At 47.3% G+C, this 22409-nt stretch overlaps 1 protein-coding gene across 4 annotated transcripts in view; it reads left to right on the forward strand.

Annotated features, from left to right (window-relative positions):
• The window catches only part of TRANK1 (tetratricopeptide repeat and ankyrin repeat containing 1), a 98542-nt gene extending 81121 nt beyond the window's left edge, over nt 1-17421 (forward strand). For all 4 annotated transcript variants that reach the window (XM_070492342.1, XM_014845802.3, XM_070492343.1 and 1 more), the window contains 6 exons: nt 2535-2638; nt 2751-2883; nt 7612-7757; nt 10680-13723; nt 14590-14688; nt 15850-17421. In XM_070492342.1, coding sequence (XP_070348443.1) covers nt 2535-2638; nt 2751-2883; nt 7612-7757; nt 10680-13723; nt 14590-14688; nt 15850-15950 — 3627 coding nt within the window. In that variant the 3' untranslated portion in view covers nt 15951-17421. The remainder of the gene's footprint in view (nt 1-2534; nt 2639-2750; nt 2884-7611; nt 7758-10679; nt 13724-14589; nt 14689-15849) is intronic.
• Nucleotides 17422-22409: the final 4988 nt, after the last annotated feature.

A 22409-nucleotide genomic window follows, 5' to 3' on the forward strand; every position in this document is an offset into this window, starting at 1 on the left:
TCTCTTGCCACTTCTGAGCAAATGTTTTGACACAGTGATTTCTCTGAAGGGCTTGTCCTGCTGCTTTAATGATCCATGTTTTCATTGGAGTTTCATAGAGTTGGACCCCAGTGGAGGTACTGGGAAGTGATGAGTGCAATGAAGCTGCAAGTCAGAGCTTAATGGAAACCACCATTCGAGGGGTCTTCCATCTGACATGCCTGGGAAAAGGCGCTGTCAGAGTTTTCTTATTCTCAGTTCTTAGGAGAGTGTTGTCCGCTGTGGCAGGGAAAATGGTATTAAGTCTACAGTAAGTAACTCACATCTGGGGTTTATCAGTTACCTTTTGCTGCGTAACAAACAACCCCAAAACTTAGTGGCTTAAAACAAGTCACTTATGCGGCTCACAGTTCTGTGGGCTGGCAAAGCTGAGTTCAGCTGAGTAGATCTTCCAGTCTCAGCTGGGTGACTCACGCATCTGAACTCAGCTGCCAGTCAGCACCAGGTCTGCTCCTGGGGGTTGGCTGCCTCATGGCTTAGGTGATGGGCGTGAATGGGGTTCCTGGATCGCGTGCCCATCATCCTCCAGCAGTCTAGTCTGGGCTTGTTGACATGATGCCTGAGCAGGGTTCACAGAGAGTAACAGAAGCACAAAGGCCTCTTGAGGCCTGGCCTTGGAGCTGGCCCAGGATTTCTGCTGCATTCTGTTGGCCAAAGCAAGTCACAGCCCAGATATGAAGGCAGGGGAAATGGGCAGCATTCTTGATGGGGGAAGCTCTCGAGTTACACTGTAAAGGTGTGTGGATGGATACGGGGGCAGTGAAGGACTGTGGCCACCCCTGCAATGGGTTGTAGGGGTAAGAAAGCAGAATTTGCACTGTTGTATGTTTGGGTGTGTCTGGAAACTATTTCCATAAATATGGGGTATTTAGCTGCAGAAGTTGACAGAGTCTCAAAATTTTATTCACTACCCATCCTTATTATAACTGGAAAGAAATACTGAACACTTGGCTGTTGTCATAAAACCAAGAATTCGCTTTTGGAGAAAGGGTAGGGACGGGTAACGTGGGCAGCAGGTACGGTGTGAACTGGAGAACCATGTACAGTTCTTCTCTTGAATCCCTTCAGACCACTGTTGGTGTTAGCCAGACGTGTTGCCCATGAATTTCCAATTCTTTATCCCGCTAAAAATACCTTTTGAATGTTTGACTCTAAAATCTTTTTAGGGGAGCTGGCACAGATGAGAATGTTATAAAAAGCCTTCTCCTCACCTGACTTTATTTTGACTCTGCCAAAGAACTTCAAGACTCAGGTGGTTTATTGACTTTTTGGCTGCATGTCAATGAATGTTTCAGAACCACCATATAAATGGAAACCACTTGAGATTCATTGATTCAGGAGATTCCTGTAGAGTTATGGGCCAACCATTGTGTTCAGGACGTGGGGATATGATGGTGAGCAAGACAGGCATACAGAAGAGTGCGTAGTTCCAGCTGATGCACATGTCACAGATGAGAGACCAGCTGCCCCTGGAACCACCTGTCCTGGACGGGGAGGCCAGGGAAGGCTGCTTTGAGTAAGGGAGCTGAGACCTATAGGATGAATGAAGTTAACCAGGCAGAGGAGGAAAGCAAGAGCATTTCAATCAGAGGGAACAGTGTGTACAAAGGCCCTGCGGCAGAAAGGAGCATGGCACAGGTCACGGGGATGAAAGGAGGCACATGGGGTCAGGGAGGCTGGAGCAAAGAGCCTGAGGGAGAGAGAGGCCCTCCTGTCCACTTTATCAGTAAGTGCCACTTAATCTGTCCCTTGCCCACGCTGAGACCTAATCTCTATATGCTGGACAGAATGTGAACTTTCTGCACTGTAGCCTGCTTTGAGACCTGCTTTTAGCATTCCTGTTTTAGAAAAGCAGCTTTCTGCTGGCAGGGATTGGAGTGCACTGTGACTCCCCTGTGACACTTGCCTGCCCACTTTCTATGTGGTTAACACAGATGTGCGTGTCCCAAGGATCTGGTCAGTTCTCTTCTGGGACATGTCGTGACACCATCTCTGTCCCCATTTCTACCCACAGTAGGTGTGCCGTGGCAGTTCCACCAACAGTGCCAGTTAGCCTTTGTAGTTACCAACTAGAGAGGACCTGGGTGAGCCCTGAAAAGCCGCTGGGTGACTTTGGGCCAATCACTCTGTGTCTCTGACCTGAGGCTGTTAGTATATACGAGAGGGATGAAACTTCTTGCACATGGCTGTTGAAGATTGAATGAGGGTGTTATTAGGGTGGCCTGTAAAAATATGTATTATATATTTTCCATGGCTTCTGGGTACTTCCAAAAGGAAGCTCGAGGGTGAAGTGTTAGCTGGTAACACTATTGGGCTGTATCCTCTGAGGCCATTTTCTTTAGCTTGTCGGCACCTTCCTGCTTGACCCGCAGATTGGCTAAGAGGGGTGAGATTCAGGGCTTTGTCAGTGCCGATGTGGGGTGCATGCTGTAACTCTTGGTCTGGACGGCACCTCCTTTACCTTACTGGGAATGGAAACCTTTCGCTTATTCCAGGTTGCAGCCAAGTGTTACCAAAAAGGAGGTGCGTTTGAGAAAGAGAAGCTGGCGCTGGCCCACGACACCGCCCTGAACATGAAATCCAAGAAAGTCAGCCCCAGGTAAGAGTCTCGGGGGTCATTTCAGCTTTGCTCTGATGAGAGCACGCGGGTTAAATGTATTCGCGTTAGATCAACATTCCACGGAAGCTCTGTTTTGTTTCCCTCCTCCCAGGGAAAAGCAGGTGGAGTATTTGGAACTGGCGAAGACCTATTTGGAGTGCAAAGAACCAAAGCTGTCCCTTAAGTGTCTGAGCTACGCCAAGGAGTTCCAGCTCTGCGCCCAGCTGAGCGAGAGGCTGGGAAAGGTATGGACGGCGCCAGCCCGAGGCTGCTCCCAGGAGAGCTGGGCTTCACTCGGCAGCTGGAGGGGCGACCCTCGGCCTCTGCTGTGTCAGAAGGGGCCTCCAGTCTAAAGAGAGAGAGCCTGGCCGTGTTGACTCTAGGGTAGCCCTTCTCTCTCCACGTGTTCAAGCGTTTACATGGCTCCAAAGATGTGTGTGCGCGCACATGCGCATATGTGTGCGTGTGTGTCCACATCTGTGGGAATGTTTGAGACCTGATATTAACTACAGGGAAGCCAAATGTTCAAATCAAAGGGAAGATGAGGGTTAGAGTATTCCTGCCTTCTTTCTCTCTATGTTCAGTCTGGAGTTGGCCTGGGTGAATGGCCTGGCATTTACATGGCAATTTTTCTATGTTCCCAGTTAATTACACTAGATCTGCACCAACCACTCTGGCAGCCACCAGTCTCATGTGGCTATTTAATTTAAAATTTAAGTTAATTAAAATGTATTAAAACTAAAAATTCGGTTCCTCAGTCTCCCTAGCCACATTTTAAGTGCTTATTGTTAGAGACCATTTCTGTCATTCTAGAAAGTTCTGTTGAACAGAGCTGCTAGTCTAGAACACAGCCACGCACAGAGTGGTCAGCAGGCTGGCGACAGGCCACAAGCGGTTATTTGTCTGCAACAAGATTAACACGGAAGATGAAAGCCTGCAGAGTTTTTATAGCAATTTGGCATTGCCATAACATCCAAGTGGGATGATTTTCTTAGTGATTCATTTTTCTTCTTTTTTTTAAAGTGAGATATAATTGGCATATAACACTGTATTACTTTTAGGTGTACAACATGATGATTCGATATATGTATATGTTGAGAAGTGATCACCACAGTAAGTTTAGTTCATGTCCATCACCACACATAGTTACAAAAATTTGTTTTCTTGTGACGCGAACTTTTAAGATCTACTCTGTTAGCAACTTTCAAATATACAGTGCAGTATTATTGACTGTAGTCACCATGCTGTACGTTACGTGATGTGTTCTTAGTGTATCAGTTGTGATGGATTGGAGGACACGTAAAACCATCTGGTCCTTCACCACAGGTGGTTTGAGAAGCTTTGCTCTAGAACGCCTGCCCACGTGTGGCTTTTGCATTTCCCCCTCTATCAGGCTTTATGACCCTCCAGTAGGAAGGTGGGTTTCCACATCTGTATGTGAGCTGTAGGAAGTCCTGGGTCCTCAGAGCTCCTCTGCCATCGGGCAGGGTGGAGGTGGGACCTACTTTTGAAAGTTTGAAATGTGGTCCCAAGTCAGGGTCAAAGAAGATAAGGCTTCCCGATGCTGCCTGCCCTGCCTCATGTTTATTATGAGATGTGACTCGTCAGGATGATAGGAGATGAGGATGGAGTAAGGATTTCAGTGTGGGTGGGAGTTTGGGTCCTAAGATTCCAAGAACTAGAATTTCCAACCTCTCCATGTTCTTAGCCCCCACCCTCCAATCTCCACTGCCACCAGCTTAGAACCTAAACAGTGACAACTACAGCAGAGAGGCCTAAGCCTATCACTTTCTCTTTTGCCTACCAGCGCCTGCCATGACTGGGCCAGAGACTCCTTCCTTATCTGCTCACCTTGCCTCCCCCAGCCTGCCAAGCTCTGCTTCTGAAAGTAGGGGGGCGGGGGGAGAACAGGAGGCCGTAAGTGCAGCCCCTGTTCCCTTCTCCAGAACTTCGGCACCTTCCAGATGGGGAGGCCACTCTGCTCTTGGAGGTACAGCCCCCTCTTTTGTTCTGCTGCCACAGCCTTGACCACTGGTGGCAGCTTCTTCCACCTTCCCTCACCAGTACATTCTAGAAGCTCCAAGCCCCATTCAGGAAAGAGTCTGGTCCCTTTCATTGCTTAGGCCCCTCCCTGGAAGGCTGTTCAACTGTCAGCCAGCCTCAGACCTCTTGTGGTCATCCCACCAAACTAACCAGCATGATTCAAATTGACCAGCTTGGCAGTAGCCTTTGTCAAAATCCTTAAGTCAAATCATTTCCCTGTTCCCAGCCCCAAATGTGTGCTACCTCTGGGAAGAAATGTTTGTGGGGGGCTGTAGGAGTGTGAGATTTCCTTTCAGGAGTTCCTCTGCCTTGCCTGCTTCCTGCCCCTCTCCAAAGAGCAAGATTGGTTTCCCTGGAAACCTCTCAAGGCCCTTGCTCTGGAGGCAGGTGGGGACCTCCTCATGGAACAGAACAGGCCAGAGTAGGGAGCTGCCTCTTAGAGGCGGCCCTCTCTTCTCTCTCTCCATTTGGGCGCACACTTGGCACCTACATTCACTCTCAGGGAATTTTCTTCTGGGTAATCAGCATTGACAAGGAGAGGAAAAAGATGGGATGTTCTGGTTATGGGGTTTTGCTGATGTGGCAGGATGGGGCTAGGGGCTCCCTGGTCTGTGAGGTTTCTGGACGTAGAAGAACCTCACACCTGAATCCTGTTTATATTTTGGCATTTTGTGTAGCTTGTCTCATTAAATAAAACCCAGCTAAGATTTATCAGAGGGCCTGGCATATGTATTTTGCTTTGTTTCATTTTGGTTTTGTTTTTGTTTTCTCTTTGCACCTCAAGTCCAGCAAGTAGAATGATGACATTAAATATTCAGCAAATAGATGGACTCCCTCCTGTGTGCCAGGCACTGTGGGTGCTCGGGGACCAGCAGGCAACAAAGCAGAGACCCCTGCCTCTGCAGAGCTTCCCTCCCTAGTGGGGGAGAGATGACAGACAAGCCGGTAGTATAGAAGATGTCAGTGGTGATGAGGGCTAGGTAAGGAGCGAGAGTGTGTCAGGTGAGACTGGGGTGGGCATGTCAGGGAGCTGGCTGAGAACAGAGACTCTGAGAACAGCTGCTGGAGGGCATCACGGGCCAAGGAACCTCACAGGGAAAAACCCCCAAGGTGGGAGTGTGTGGGCAAGTTTGAAAAACAGCGAGGAAGCCAGTTTGGCCGGAGCAGAGTGAGCGGGTTGGAAACGGTAAAATGAGCAAGAGAGGATGGAAAGAACAAGTCATGTGGGGCCTCATTGTCCATGGCAGGGAGTGGATTTTGTTCCGGTGTGATGGGGAGCCCGTGGAAGGTTTTGACTGGAGGAGTGACATGAAACTAATTATTTTGATGCTCTGTGGAGAGGTCTGTAGGCAGCAAGAGTCGAAGCAGAAAGGCCAGTTAGGAGAGTTCTAGTGGTGGCTTAGGCTGAGAAGATGGTGGCCTGGATTGCCACGAAGGTGGTGGAGGTGGCGGGAAGGGGTCATATCTGGGAAGTGTTGGGAGAGTCACGTAGGCAAGATTAGCTGATGGGTTGGATGGGAAGTGTGAGAGGAAGAGGAGTGGGATTTCCTCTTCTGTTCACAGCAAACCTACCATTGTTTTTATTTTGTTCATCCTCTTCTTCTTTGTGGCCAGTCTCCATTCCTATTTTCTTCTCACTGGCAGCCATTCCAATGCATGTAATGTGTGTCCCCATACGCATGCATAATTGAAGAATAAGTAGTATTTCTATACATATGTATTTTAAGCTTGTCTAAATAGAGCATCTTGTTCTATTTTTTTCACCTTTTCCACCCCCCGCTATGGTTTTACAGTCTGGCCAGGTTTCTGACTGCTGGTAGTGTTCCAGAGTGGGCATCTACTGCATTTGACTTACCCATTTCCCTAGTGGTGCATGTCCAAGTTGCCACCACCTCCCGGTCGCCACACACAGTGCTGTGATGCAGTGTGTCTCCTTCCAGTTGCGGGTGAGATCTGGGAGGTGTATTGCTTGCTGGCCCCAGGGTGTGCTTATACTTAATTTCACTAAGTGAAAGTGAAAGCCACTTTGCTTTTCAGAACAGCTGTACCACTTTGTGCCTGAGGGTTCCATGTTCCTCGCATTCTTGACTATGTTCAATGGGATCTGATTTTCTAATTTTTGCAGACCTGATGGATGTACCTCCCTGTGATATTAATTTGCGTTTCTCTGTTTATTAGTGAAGTAGAACATCTTCATTTATTTGTCATTCAAGTTTCCCCCACTGCAAACTGCCAGTTTATGTCCTTTGTCTGGTTTTTGTTGTGTTTTCAGGAAAGTTTTCTTCTTGTGGTTGCAAGAATCCATTTTATGGTCTGGACCTGCCCAGTCTAGTGCAGTGGCTACATGTGAAAATTAAAATTAAATAAATAAAAAATTCACTTCCTCAGTTGCACTACCCACATTTCATGTGCTTGCTATTCACATGTGGCTAGTGGCTACTACATTGGATAGCATAGATAGAGAATATCTCCATCCTCACAGAAAGGTCTTTTTGACTGCTGGTCTAGATGTTAATGTTTGTCTTCTCTTGTTAACTTTATTTCATGTGTCTTTTGTTGAACCATTTGATGTAGTCAAATCCATCAGTTTCTCCCCTGAACTTTGTGCATTTTGGGTTTTGTTGAAAACTTTCTTTACCTCAAGGTCACAAAGATAATCTCTTACATTTTCCTCCAGTATCTTTTACCTTTAGATCTTTAATCCATCTGGAGCTTACCTTTGTGTATGGTGTGAGGTTGGCATCTAACTTTATTTTCTCCTTATAAAGAATTAGTTTTCCTAATATTACCTATGTTTTAGTATTTGTCACTGGATTCTAACAAATAGCAGACATATGATCATCCTCTTTATTATTCATGGTGTTGGCTTATTTTTAAGATAAAAAGTCATGTTTTGAATACTCTACGAGTAAGGTTTCACTCTGTTCTAGATAAAAGATGCCGCCTATTTCTATAAGCGAAGCCAGTGCTACAAAGAAGCTTTCAGATGCTTTGAGCAGATTCAGGAATTTGATCTAGCACTCAAAATGTACTGCCAAGAGGAGCTTTTTGAAGAAGCTGCTATTGCAGTGGAAAAGTAGGTGGTTTTATTCTCCCCCTTCCCCTTCCTCTCTGTCCCTCTCGCTGCTTCATGGGGACAACCTGCCCTGGGTTGTGCCATCCTGCTCTTCTGAAGTTGCTTGACCATGTTGCCTACCTTCTACTTGAGTGGTGGCCTCGGTGCTGGGTCAAGAACTCCTTGAGAGCAGGACTCTGTGTTTTCCACTCTCTCTATAAGCTTTGACACAATGTCATGAAGGGAAGGGACAGAGAAGATGAAGGGTATGTTACGAGTGTATATATAACATGCATGACAATTTTGTACTTAATGACGGTTCTGTCCGCTCCACCTTTACCTGCTAAGCTGACAGTTTTGCTGATGTGTGGATGGATAAAGGTAAGAGCACTAGTGGGAAGTCAGGATTTTGCTTCATCATTATCTACTGGCAGATGCTCAGCCCTACACTCATATGTATGTGTATGATATGTGTGTACACACACCCTCGGTTGTAGGACACATGAGTTTATACATGACCTGTAGAGGCCTCCCTGAACCTTTAGCTCAGCTAATATTCCAAAGGTGAAGTGGAGATGGGTGGGGTTAGTAGTTGGCAAGGAATCCAGAAACAGCCTGTGGTTGATGCTCTGGGAGATCTTCCTGGTGATATGAGACAGCAAGAATGACAGAGTCTGCTATCTACATTTCTGCTCAGCAGGGGTTTGAGTCTGCTCTCAGCTCCTGGAAAAGTAGGCTATGGGTTGGTTCTATATTTCTTTTCTTTCTACCAAATTATGCATGTAACGAAATGAACATAATTGACCTAGATGTTCAAACTTGAGATTTTTATTTTTAAGTTAGTTTTTATTAAAGTATAACATCTATTCAAAAAAGTGCACATAATTTTCACAAAGTAATATACTTGTATAACCAGCACATAGATAGATATTGAGTTTTATTTTTGGAAATGGAAAAGTGGGTGTCCAGTACCATGGTTGGTAATTGAGCATATTTCTTTATCCAGGTCTTGGGTACCATCATGTGTATGATATACTCAATCAGTAGGTATTGGTCAGCTCAGGCTGCCATAACGAATGCCATAGATTCGGTGGCTTAAACAACAGAAATTTGTTTTCTCTTAGTTTTGGAGGCTAGAAGTCTAAGATCAAGGCTCCAGTCAACTGGGTCACTGGTGAGAGCTCTCTTCCTGGCTTGCAGATGGCTGCTTTCTCGCTTTGTCCTCACATGGCCTTTCCTTGGTGCTTATATTTGGAGAGAGAGCATGTGCTCACTCTGGTGACACTAATCCTATAGGATCAAGGCTCCACCCTTGTGACCTCATTTAACTTTAATAACTTCCTTAGAGGCCACATCTCCATATACACCCATACTTGGCATTAGGGCTTCGATATATGAATTTTAGGGGATTAGGGGACACAAACTATCAGTCCATACAGAGTGTCAGCTGTGACATTTATTGGGTACCCAGTCAGCAGGGTGCTATGCAGTGGTGTTGTGAGTAATTGACCAGGCCAGTTCTCTTGTGAGTTCATATGACAAAACCGACTGAGAGTTGTTTTTTTAATACTTTCAATTATTTATTTAACCTTCTGTTCTCACTTTTCCAGAAGAGCATTGAATAATCATAGATTTTCCCTAGAAACATTTGTTTTTTGGTCTTTCATTACTATTTTAATTTTTTTCAGGTTTTTTGAGGTATACAACTGAGAGTTTTTAATGAATTGTTGAGTTGAGATCTTAATCTGAGTATTTTTTTTTCTTTCTGCTTTTTCTCCCCGAATCTCCCCAGTACATAGTTGTATATTTCAGCTGTGGGTCCTTCTAGTTGTAGCACGTGGGACGCTGCCTCAGCATGGCCTGATGAGTGGTGCCAAGTCTGCTCCCAGGATCCGAAACAGCAAAACCCTGGGCTTCCACAGTGGAGCGCGCAAACTTAACCACTTGGCCACGGGTCCGGCCCCAGTAGTCTGAGTATTAACTGGAGCCTCACACTAGAAATATCTGCGTGTCTTTTGGAGGCTGTGCATACTGGATGTAGAATTCAATTGCTAACTGGCATGACTCAAAATACACTGAGGACATTTTAGATTTGAAAAGAAAATATGTAGATGGTTCCTTAAACTTGCTAAAAATACTCCTTACTCCATCAGCCAGTACTCACATGAGAGGTATATTCCCCTCCTTTATCTTTATTTACACTCCTTCACGGAGGGCCTGTTTATACTAGGAAATCTGATATTTACAGGATAATTCTGGGGCATCATAAGGTCTCTGGGCACTTCTGTGGTTGTGAGGAAATATATTTTGTCCTGCAAGAGTTCAAAAGTAAGCATGTTTTGTTGGGTTGTTCCAGTGCCTTGAAAATTGGTAGTGTGGGATGTACTGACTTTGATCAGCCGAGTAAAGGGGACCCCTTCAGAACTTCATGAATTCACACTAACTCAACCACATGCATACCTGGCAAAAGAGAAGAATCAGAGGTTGGATAAGAAGAGGAAGACTAATACACTCACTGGCCTGTGTATAGCTTCCATCTTCATCCTTTCTCATTAATCACATATCACACTGAACAGTATTGTTTACCCAAAAGGATTATCATGCTTTTATGACAGTTTAAAGGATTTTTTTTCAGGGGCAATTTTGACTGTGCCTAACTTTTGTCCTACAGATTGACTTTCAAACTTAACTTTCACTTGCTTAGGTTGCAACTCCATTATATTTCATTAATTAAACACACTAATGCTCAGTTCCTTGGGGAATAAATAATTAATTTTGTCAGTATAAAATGAAGCATTTATAATGATGCTGGATAAGTGGAGGTCCTATTTTGTAGTTTGTATCTACATGTGAGAATCTTATGTAAGTTGCTCTGTGCTGTATTTTGGAAGAAATTTTCTATTAGGTAATAATGAGTTGACATTTGCGTGTCTGTCATTGCAGGTACGAAGAAATGGTAAAGGCCAAGAGCCTTCCCATATCCAAGCTCTCCTATTCTGCCAGTCAGTTATACTTGGAGGCTGCAGCAAAGTACCTGAGTGCAAATAAGATCAAGGAGATGATGGTCGTCCTCTCGAAGCTGGACATAGAAGACCAGCTGGTCTTCCTGAAGTCTCGGAAACGGCTAGCAGAAGCTGCAGATCTGCTGAAGAGGGAAGGTCGCAGAGAAGAGGCTGCCTTGCTGATGAAGCAACATGGCTACCTCTTGGAGGCTGCCAGGCTCACTGCCGACAAGGACTTCCAGGCCTCGTGTCTGCTGGAGGCTGCCCGCCTCAATGTGGCCAGTGGTTCAGACATAGAAAATACCAAGGCCATTCTGAGAGAAGCCGTTGATCTCTACCATCAAACCAGTCAGTTGTCTGGGATTGCTGAGGCCTTTTTCCTGCAGGGGGTAATCCTGAAAGACTTTCAGAAGCTCAAGGACGCCTTCTTCAAGTTTCACAAACTCAACCACTCGGCTGGAGTAGTAGAAGCACTCTATGAAGCCACCTATCTGTGTGAGGCCGAGCCTGAGAAGGTCCTGGCCCTGGCTCCAGGGGGCTTGGAAGTCCTCCTCGATCTGGTCAGGGCCCTTAAAAAAGTGACCAACAATGCGGAAAAGGAAATGGTCAAGTCTTGTTTTGAGTTTTTTGGGATTTCTCAGGTGGATGCCGAGTATTGTCAGATGGCTCAGAATGACCCTGGACCCATATTAAAAATAATTTTTGACCTGGATTCAAACTTGAAAGAGAAGAAAACAAAAGACCATTTCTTGATAATGACTGAGCAAGTGAAATTAGCCCTAAAGAAACACCTTCTGAGCAGGCTGTGTCAGGTCACACGGAGCCTGCTTGGGAGGACCTACCCCGGGGTCTGCATGAAGTTTATTGTAGGCTTAAAATGCGAGAATGAAAACTGTGAAGATTTCCACAGGCCTTTGCGGCGTTGTGAGGCCAAGTATTTGGTTCAGTCAAAAATGCAGCTGGTGGCAATCAATGGACTGCTTTTGGAAGCCAAAAAGGTATTCCCTAAAATTTTAGCTCAAGAACTTGAAGAAATCGATTATATTTTATCTACAGATACGTATGGCCTTTGCAAATCCTTTCTGAATGTCCTCTTCCCTAAGCATTTCCATCAGAGAGTGTTGTCAGAAAACATCATGGCATGCAAAGAAATCCTCAAACCAAATTACAAATTCTTCCGATCCTACAAGTTTGCTCTAAAAGAGTACATCCATTTTCTGTTTCAAAACGCAAGTGTACGAAGCCGCCGGGAGTCTACAGACCTGTGGCTGAGCGCCATGCAGGCTTTCCTTCTCTCTTCGAACTACCCGGAGGACTTTGAAAAGCTGCTCCACCAAGAGGAGGACAACTACAACAGGGAGCTCAAAGCTCTAGAGTCTGAAAAAGAGGAAAGGGGCAGGGGACGAGGCAGCAGGATGAAAGGAATAGAAGGGAAATTCGGCATGCTGGCGCCCAACAAGGACGATGAAAGTGCCGAGAAGACCCACCTGTGCTTCATCCGGCTGCTGGAGAATTGCATCGACCAGCTCTATGTGTACAGGAACCCAGAAGACTGCAAGAGGCTCTTTTTCCGTTTCATGAACGTCCTTGTTAAGAGGTGCAAGGAGCCACTCATCCCCAGCATCGGAAACACAGTGGCCCTGTTGGAGTTCCAGTTCATTCACTGCGGGGCGGTCCTGGCCTGCCTCTGGAAGAATACCATCCTCTGCCTCCCCAAGAGCTACATTGCACTCTTACACTACTGGGAGTTCCTGTTCAGCAAGGACAAAGAGCTCGGGGACGTGTTCTCCATCATCCAGGGATACAAACCTAAGGACGTGATAAGAGCCATTCAGAATTTCCGGTACCACCTCTCCTACCTCGTCAAGGTGCTATGCGGTGATGAGAATGAGAACTTCAATGTTCTGCTCGATGCCTTTAGTGACATAGACTATGTAGTCTCTGGTGAGGCAGAGCGGACCCTGGTGCTGTGCTTGGTGATGCTGGTCAATGCCAAGGAGGTTCTGCAGCCAAACTGCAAGACTCTTCTGTACCACCACTTCCAGGAGATCGAGAGGAAGCTGAAGCTGATGAGTGTGGACTGCCCACACCAGGTGCCTGAGAGGCTCCTGAAAGTGGTGAAGCGGGTGTTGATGGCGGTCGATGATAAGTCTGTGGCTGAGGCGCTGCAGGACCTGCTCCTTGAGCGGGATGAAGAGTACTTGATGGACTGCTACTGGCGGTGGGACAGCATGCATACCAAAGGGGTTGTGATCCGTGGCCTCTATCATGAGGAGGTCAAATTAAACCGCCTGCTCTATGTGGACCCCGTGCACTACTTTGCTGAACCACAGTCTGAGTTTGGTCAGAATGAGACGAACGAGCTTGTATCAGAAGACCAAGATCACCTCCTCACTGCCATCCTTTCCAAGAAGCAGTGGAAGGCTTCCATCCAGCGGAAGTTGAGAAGAGTGTGCCTGGTTGTGTCCCTGTGCATCAGCTGGAGGAGGGCGAGTGCCCAGAAGAAGCACTTCAGGGAGGAGACTGGGGAGCCCAGGGCCGGCAACTTCAAAAAGGCCGACGTTGACAGGACCCAGTGTGACCTGTGCGGAGTGAAGTTCACCTGCTGTCCTGAGAACTATTTCGCTCCCGATAAAGCATTTGAGGGAGCGCCTTCAGAGGCTGTGGCCCTTTCCAGGGCTGAACTGGAAGACAAGGAGTATTGGGAGAGGAACAGTGAGTCTTATGAGCAGCATATCCACCTAGAAGGCCATCAGAGGCAGCAAGTGGCTTACCAGAAATACTCTGAATTTTTCCGGGAGAAGGTGGAGCCAGCCATTGAGGAAGGCAAGCTAGTGGTGCAGGACATTGAGCGGAGCATGTCGATCTCCAGTCACCTGGGCTCCAAAGAGCACAGCCACATGCTGCAGAGGAAGGTCCAGGAGAGCATCGAAAAGGTTTTGGATATGGTGGAGGACCTCTACAGACGCAAGGCCTGGGCTGGAGGTAAGGGGCCCTCAGAAATGGGTTCCAGGGGATGTTAGAACCTGGACTTTGAGAACGCATGTCAGCGTCAAGTCCTTTGAGGGGTTGTCTGACCTGGGATGATAGAACTTGGCCTTAACAGAAATACAAGTGAGGACTGTGTGTTCTCAAGTTACAGCAAAACGGCATTGTTTGGACCAACCCTCCCCCGATGAAAACTCTGATTGTCTTGGGCCAGGATGGTTTCCCCTGGCACTGCTGACAGAAAAGGGCCTGCTAACTAACTCTGTGGAGAGGCTGTAGGGAAAATGTTTAAAATCTTGAGGAAACTCTTTAAGCTTCTGATTCATTCATTCAGTGATCATTTCTTGAGCACCTACTGTGTGCTGAACCTGTGACTAAGATCTAGAGACGCGTAGCTGTTCTCTTCCTTTTAGGAGCGTCCCTCAACCGTACCCACTGTGAGCCTTTAATAATACGAATTCTGTGGTCTTTGAATCACATTTCCTCTAACTTCTTTATTAGCTACTTCTTAGCAACACTGAGTGGAAGTGTGCTGTGTATAAAATTAGTAAAATTACATATTTTAAAATCATTCTACAATTCAGACACTCAAGTTTAAGGTTGAATGACATTTTGAACAAAAGCTTCCGTGAGAGATTTGCTGTTGGCAGTCTCTAGAGACACACAGCAACGGCATCAGGCTGGCGTTTTATTGTAGTTTATGTTTGTGGCAGAAGGTGGCTGTGGGTCCTTACCATGTCGTTCTCCTCAGGAGAGGCACAGACACAGGTTCTTGGGAGGTGGTGGCTTTGGCTCTAGGACTGGGTGTCTGAGTCCCTGCAGGGGCCCCTTCACTCAGAGCCCTTGTTCTTTCGTTCCCATAGCGGAGGAAGTCATGACTCAGCAGGTCGACGTTCTGACCCCGTCAGTCAGAAAGGCGCAGGAGTGGCTGAGGAAAACAGAGCTCCGCTTGAAGCAGGAAGGTAAGGAGTCCTTCCTCCCAGGGTATTGTTCTGGGTCTCTAGTTGCTGGTTCTGCTGACTCCCGGGTCAATTTGAAGTGGGGCTGCCTGTGATGTCAATAGTGGCCGCTCACTGTCTTGGAGCATCGCTCCCAGTGAGTCAAATTATTAGCAACGTAGTATCTGAGTCTCCCCATCTGACTGTTAGAGCCGTTAATCTGGGCTCACGTTAGTTGCTTTTTCAAAAACCACTTTGCCACTCATGAGCTATTATCGATGACGTTCAGTCACTATTCATACTCAATACAGTGACTCCTAAGGCTAGACAAAGGATTGCAAAACCATCTCTTGATAAATATGTTTGCCTGGATCAACCATTCATGTAAGTCAATGAATATTTATTGAGTGTCTAGTATGAATCAACACTGTTCTGGGCTTGGGGATATGAACTAAACAAATTTGTGGACAAAACAAAATCATTGGGGAAACCTACACGCGTCTGCCTACAGAGGGTTAAAGGCCTGTGCAGAGTGAATCAGGTTTCTCTTCTGAGCTCAGAATTACCTTGCCATGTTCTATATGCTCTGGAAAGTCTTTCCTCTTGCCCATTCTAACTGCTGCCCCCTCTTGACTGGACCTCATTTCTTCTTGCTCCAACTATATCACCTGCCCCAGATTGCCCTCTGGGAGTCCTCCTAATCCAGATGCTACTGGAAAATCCAGACCCCACCGCTGGGGAAAACTTGAAGGGACTTGGCATAAATGTCTATGCCAATAGAAAAAATCTTTAGAATATAGTCCCTGCTGGGACTCTGACTTTTGTGATTGTTTCAAAAGGAAGATAACTGGTATTCCAACTCAAGTCTGTGTTTGAGTTTAGGTTGTGTTTGGTTTCTTTACCGTTTAAAGGGTCTCTAACATAAGGCCGGAGGAACCAGCCTGTAAAAGAACTTAATTCCGGAGAAGAGTGTTTGCACTGGCTGTTTCTCAGCCTGGAAAATAATGTCAGGACTCAAAGAAGCATCCTCTCTCTCTCTGGCACCTGGTGGAAGGCTTTTTTTATATTCTTTAATTGAAAGCAATGATTTCAGAGACATTAGGTTTTACTAGAATGTTGTATTTCTCAGTGGAGTGAAAAAGTCATCTTTCTGCACTTTGTTTCTGTCGTTTGCTTTTTCAACAGGTGTTGTCCAGGAAGATGATTATGAAAATGAAGTTGAAGACTTTGGCGAGCTCCGTCCCAGAAGCCGTCAGCGGAAGTGTGGAAAGCGGAGAAAATACTAACGTTCACACAGCTGCTGCCTTCTAAACCTTCAGAACATTCCATCTTGACTTAGAATTATGTGTGCTGAGGCGGAAGAGAAAAAGAATGTTAATTAGCATAAAATAGGAAGGGAGTCCCACAAACCTTTGCTTTTTGTTCCTATTTCTCTTTCAGTGGTGGTTTAGGGTCTTATTGCTCCCTTACCTGCAGGGATCTCTTAAGTGCTTTCCAAGTTCAAGTCTAGCAGTATCAGTTCCCCCTAAATCTTGTTCAGATGGGAGAAGTCATAGATGAAGGGAACCTTGGGACTCCCCACCCCAAGGCCCCGGGTTCTCTGGCTCGTCACCATCGTGACATGAGTCAGTAGAAGGGAAACCCCCCGCCTCAGAGCTGCTGCTAGCCTGGGTCGGGAAAGCCCTCTGTTGAGTCCCTCATCTCCTTTCATGTGGCTGTGACCTCAAGTAGTACAAGAGCTGTGTGTGCCCAGGACCCATGTGGGCCCTACTGCTGGCCACCCCTGACCCAGGCCACACTCTGGTCATCTCTGAGCCTACTTGTAGTATGGTTCCTTCCATTGTATATTTTAGCCTTTTCTCTCTGTGGCAACTTTTCTGCCCTTCTTGCCACCAATTTTCTTGTGACCATTCTCAGCTATCTGTGCAAGTCATAGTTAGATTACCTCAGAATGTAGTCAAGAATTTCCCCAGTGTCTAGCCTCAGGACCTTCCACCAAGAAGGAGAGGCTGGGGAATGTTGCTGGAGGTTCTCAGCCTGCCTCTCCAGGGTGGTCCTAACTCCACCTTGGGTACGGTGCCGACATTCCAAAAGGTGTTTTGTGTGTAGCCCCGTATGTCTAGTTTTCTTGCTTCTCCCTGGCAAGTTTGCCGTCCTAGCTTAGGTTGACATTCTGATGAGCTTCCTCCTGCTGAGCTCACCACGGTGGGACAGTGACCTGCAGAGTTGCAGGTTAGGGACAGGTGGACAGAGGAGGAAGCCAGCCTTACATCACCGATTCATAGGGATTTGGCTGTGAATCACTACCCTGTGGCTGGTAGACCCTGAAAGTGGAGGGACTTGGGCCTGTTTGCAGGAGCCCATTGCTCCCCCACCTCCCGGGGCCAGTGGCCATCAGTATGGTCCCATTAGGGAAACTTTCATGCCTCGTGGTTACTCCCCACCCTTTCCCCACCCCTCAGCTCAGCCTGGTGCGGAAGGTCAGGTTCATGTTGGTCCTTCATTGTTGTGTCATCACAACAGAATCAGCTTTCTCCCCATGTTGCCACTGCTTTTGCCGCTCATTGTTTTCTCTTTGTTGTCTTTCTAAATGATTCTATTTCCTTGAAACGTTTATGCTTCTAATTTTTATTAGGTTATGTTTCTAATTTTTATTCCAAGTGTTTTTTACAAACTTGCCAGAAAAAGAAAAAAAAACCCCAATCAAATCTTGCTGTATTATCACATTTTTTATAAAGTTGTCATTTCTCTTGCCTAGAGCTGTCCATTTGTTTATTTCCAATCTCCACTCTGAGAGTAAAGGGGTCAGTCTTGGAGCTGGTTCTTTCTGGTCATCTGGGTGATGCTGACCACGGTAGAAGTTTGCTGTGCCTTCTGAGATCAAGACATCCAGGGACAGAGAAATATAGCTCAGCCCGGGGACTCGCAGCTGTTTGCAGTGTCTCTTGAGGTCCTGCCTGTGCAAGTTCTTTCCCATTTGGGTGTTCCTGAGCGTGCAGGGTGCGGACTGTAAGGAGATTTGTCAGTGTCGTCTATTGGAACTACTCCCTAACAAGAACGTTGCCCTGGGAGGCAGGAGACCTCGAGTCGAATCCTTGTCCTTCTCCTAATGAGCTGTGTAACCTGGGGTGAGTTAGATCTGTTCAATACTCCCTGAGTGCCTAAATGTTGCACCCCTCTTGGGGAACTCATGATCTGGTGTGGGGGAGAGATGAGAATGTAGAAAAGCAGCAATGATAGAAATATGTATTGCATGGGGTGGTAGCAGCATTTACATAACCCAGCTGGGCCTCAGTTTCTCCCTTTGGGAAACTGACTGGTCTAAGATTTTTTCCTGCCCTTACGCAGAGTGATTCTGTAGGCTGTTGCCGTGGGTTTGAACCTGCTCAGGTCTTCAGTAATCTCAGTGTTTGCTTGTGTTGAGTGAGCAGGACAGCTGAGTCTTAGAAAGCAAAGGATCCTCCAGTCCTGCGTTTTAAGGTCTAGGAGGCTCAGAACTGGGTTAGAGGATTGATCCTGCTACCTTCTATATCAGCAGTGCCTAATAGCATTACCTTGAGAGAACTCCCAAGAATCCATCTCAACTTGTGAGAGTCCTCAGAGTGTGGATGTGGAGGTTGTGGGGAGAAGAATGGAATTTGGCAGCAGAATCCATAATTCCCGTTGATGACCCGAGTCCTGAGGCCCAGGCCAGAAGCAGGGGCTTTGGTGTCCCAGGCCTGGCCTGGAAATCCAAGATGGGCGGATGTGTCAGGGGTCCCCAGGAGCACTCCCAGGTTCAGCAATTCACTAGGAGGGCTCACAGGACTCAGCATACAGCTGTCTTCGTGGCTCTCATTTATCACAGCAAAAGTACACCAAGCACCATCTGCAAAGGGAAAAGACACCTGGGTGAAGTTTGGGGGACACCAGGTGCCGGCTTCCAAGGGTCCTTCCCCAGTGGAGTCACACAGGACACACTTAATTCCCCCAGCAATGAACTGTGACAACATGTGTGAAATGTTGCCAATCAGAGTAGCTCATTAGAGATTCACTGCCCCCTGTTCTTATTGGGGGCTGGTCATGTAGGCATCTGTCAAATACCCAAAGTCTCAGGAGGAAAACAGGAGTTCACCATACACCGTATTGTTTATACAAACAGTTTTGGCACTGTGAGCCACTCTTATAATTTCTGGAAACAGTGGAAACCTTCCTGAAAACCAAGTTCCTAGACAGCAGCCAGGGCCAACCTTGTAAGCAGGCTTTTCAAAAGATAGCAGTCAGGCCTGCTTTGTCAACTCTTTCCTGCATGGGGGCTTCCCCCAAGTTCTGGCTCTGTCCTGATCCTCCTGCTAGCTTGCCTTCTGGGCCCCGCTGTGTATCCAGCTGCTGGATAAGCACATGCATGCGAACTGTCTATCTCCCCAGTCAAGGGAATGAATTTTCAGGGACAGTTCATCTTCTAAAAACCTGTCGTGAAGAATCAGCTATTTTTCTAATTGCCTCAGATATTGATTCCACTTCTTTGCAGCCGGTGTTCACCGTTCAGAATGCTGTTTGGGTCCCTTGAGGCCTGCTGGGGAAAGGAAAGGGGCTGGATGCCTCTGGTGGCTGTTCCCCTCCTCCTCCCTCTAGCACACACGTGCTTTGGCTTGACCATTCTTAGGTTCTTAGCCAAGAGCCCTTATTCTCCTCAAGTTCTCTCTGGGAGCAAGATTCCAGTCTTCCAGTGACTGAAGGAAGGAAGGACACTGATGTGGGAGCCCACACCATCTCCACCTCTGTGCTGGCACCTCAGAACCTTATCAAGTCACTGATGGGGAAACTGAGGTCCTGATGCTGTTTCTTATTCTGGGCTGCAGGGCCAGTCTGGGGCAGGGCTGAGCCCTGGATCTGGGTTTTCTGATGCCAGCCAGCACTCTTTCCACTGAGGACGCAGATGCTGAAGTCAACGGCAAATGCCAGCGATTCTTCTTGGAGCCCGTCACCCCTGCTCATTAACAGTGCGTAGAGTGCACTGACCGGCACTTGGGCATTTATAGAGCTCACCGCCTTCAACTTCTCACTGCTTTTGGGAATAGTGTTCTCCTATAGGAAAGTGGAATGCCTGGCAAGGAAACTAATGTGTGTTCCACTGTCACTCACCCGGGGCAGCCTGGCCTCTGACCCCCAAGGACAGGACAAGGTAGCTGCCCCAAGTCATTGCCTGTGGATAGCACAGCACAGCACAGCAGCTCCCGAAACTGCTGGCTTTACTCTCTCCTTAATGCCCTCACCCTTGACCCTGAATACTGTCGTTCACACACAGGAATCCCATTCTCCACTCCCCTACCTCCGAATCTAGGGCTGGAGATGCTACATTTACCTTTCCCTAGCCAGCCTTCCTCAGTTTCCCCAGAGTGGTCACTTGCAGCTCAAAATGAGCCCCAGGTGTGCTGGGCATCCTGGGCAGCACTGATCACCGCAAGAGCACCTGCACGTGGAGCTCTGTGTAACTTACAGCGTGTGTTACACCTGTTCTCGGCATGGAAAGAGGGATTATTAGCACTTGTAGCTCCTGGCTGTCACCAAGGTCTCCTGCTGGCTAGAGCGCGTCAGCTTTTAACTTCTCTGGTGCCGTGGAGTGGGCTCCTCCACAGGGGCTGATCCTTGCTGCCGGGTAGGCACAGGGCTCATGAGGATGTGAGAGGTATGAGGTCAGCAAATGGACAGGGCTTGTACTCTACCCTCCGGAGCTCACAGAAGGGGCTTTCCAGGCCCGAGTTGGGGATCACTCCTGTGGTCCAGGACAGTGACCAAGGTTATAAACACTCAGTGTTAAAATCCAAACAAAGTGATTTCCAGGTTTTACCCAATACACACTTGAGGTCTTTCATTTTTGTTTTTAAATGTTAATAGAATTGAACGTGAGCGTCCTAGCTTTCCTTCTGGTTTCAGTATGGCTTTGATAATCCTGGGGTTGAATGGTTTAACAGTAGTGCAAAACACACGAATCTCAGTTGTACAAGAAATGTCACATTTTATTTAAATTAATTCAAATCCTATTCTGAGCCCTCTTAGGTGGGAAATTCAACCCAAGTCATTATTGGGGGACCCTCTGCTTCCTTGGGGTCTCTTAAGTCTTAAGAGGCTTATGTGGTGTGGGTAAAATGAGGGAGTCCCTCTCTCCTTCAGTTCATTGTGGCCATCACTGACACATTTTCTGTCTGAGCTGCCAGCGTGTTGGAGGAGATGAGCAATTTTTCTCCTTATGAACTGATCTTGGCGATGCTGGGAGCCCTGGGGCATCTGGTCCAGCCTCTGTAGATAAACCATTGAGCCATCACCCCTGTAATTTTCCCACCTCCCCATTGCATTGCCATGAGGGTGAGTTCAGGTCCCTCTTGGTGATGACATCCCCTGACCCCTGCCTCACCCATGGACTGAGGGAGACTAAAGTCCTAGCTACTTCCTTGGGAAAGGGGGTGGAAAAGATGAAAAGAAAATCACAAATTCATAGCTGAATAAAGAGCTGAGAGCTATGGTAGGTAGATCTCAAAGATGGCCACTATCTATTCCTTCCCATCCCTCTATGTGTGTGTTACTCCATCTGTCAAGAGGTGGAGTCTCTTTCCCCACCCTTTATCACTTGGTTTGGCCAACAGAATGCAGCAAAAGTGACACTGTGCTGATTTTGACTCTGGGTCTGGCTTTTTAAAAGCAGCTTCTGCTTTTCTTCAGGGTAACCCAGCTGCCATGTAAAAATTCGACTATCCTGAGATCACCATGCTGGGAAGAAGTCCAAGGTAGCTAGGTGGAGAGGCCTCATGTGGAAGCCACATGAAGGGGCACCCAGGCACCATTCATGTGAGTGAAGCCTTCTTGGACGTTTCAGCCCAGGTGCCCACTGAATGAGGCCAAGCCAGTGACCCTAGCCGATGCCATATGACGCAGAACCACCACCAGCTGATACCTGCCCAAATTCCTGACCCCCAGAATCATGAGAATTAATAAAACACATTGTTTTGAGCTGCTAAGTTTTGGGGTGGTTTGTTATGCAGCAACAGATACCTGAAACAAGGGCCTACTATGTGTCAGGTACTATTAGGCGTGTTCCATCTGTGATCTCTAAGTCTCACAACAACTCTCCAAAGAGAGAGTGACAATTACTAAGTAATACACTATGTGTAAAGTGAGGTGTTTGTTGAGATCAGTGAGCAGAACCCCCTAAGGGAGCCCATTTTATTACACAATCTGCCTTTGGAAGGAAAGGGCTTCATCCACCTGTTTCCCCAGCCTAGTGGAGATCCTAGTACCCTAATACATAGTACCCCAGTACTTTGAGGGATCCTGGAACCCATCCCTGGAACCAAGCATTTGGCATCTTAGCCACCTCCCCTCCAGACCCTGACATCCAGCTGGCCATACAGGGCTTCACCAGCAGCTGAGACATGGTTGCCAGGGCAACCTGCAGGAGGAGTTACTCTGACCAGGTCACAGGGTTCTCTCCACTCAGCTCCTGGGTGCTGGCTCCCAGCACTCCTGGCTGTCACATAAGGGCAGGCCTTCCCCTAACATTTTTGGGGCCTGGGGTTAGAATACAAAGAGAGACTTCCCCCCCAATCCCTTTGATTCACCCTGCTTCATCCTGCACCATGAAGGGCCTCCCTTGCATGTATATGAACAAGTACATGAACATTCCAGCTACACATTCAAGCTCACCCTTCCTCCCCAAATAGTTACCATTGGCCACCCCCTGGACCCAGCACATCCGTGGGGAATTGGAG

This window comes from Equus asinus, chromosome 21 (genome assembly GCF_041296235.1).
Source record: "Equus asinus isolate D_3611 breed Donkey chromosome 21, EquAss-T2T_v2, whole genome shotgun sequence".
NCBI lineage: Eukaryota > Metazoa > Chordata > Mammalia > Perissodactyla > Equidae > Equus > Equus asinus.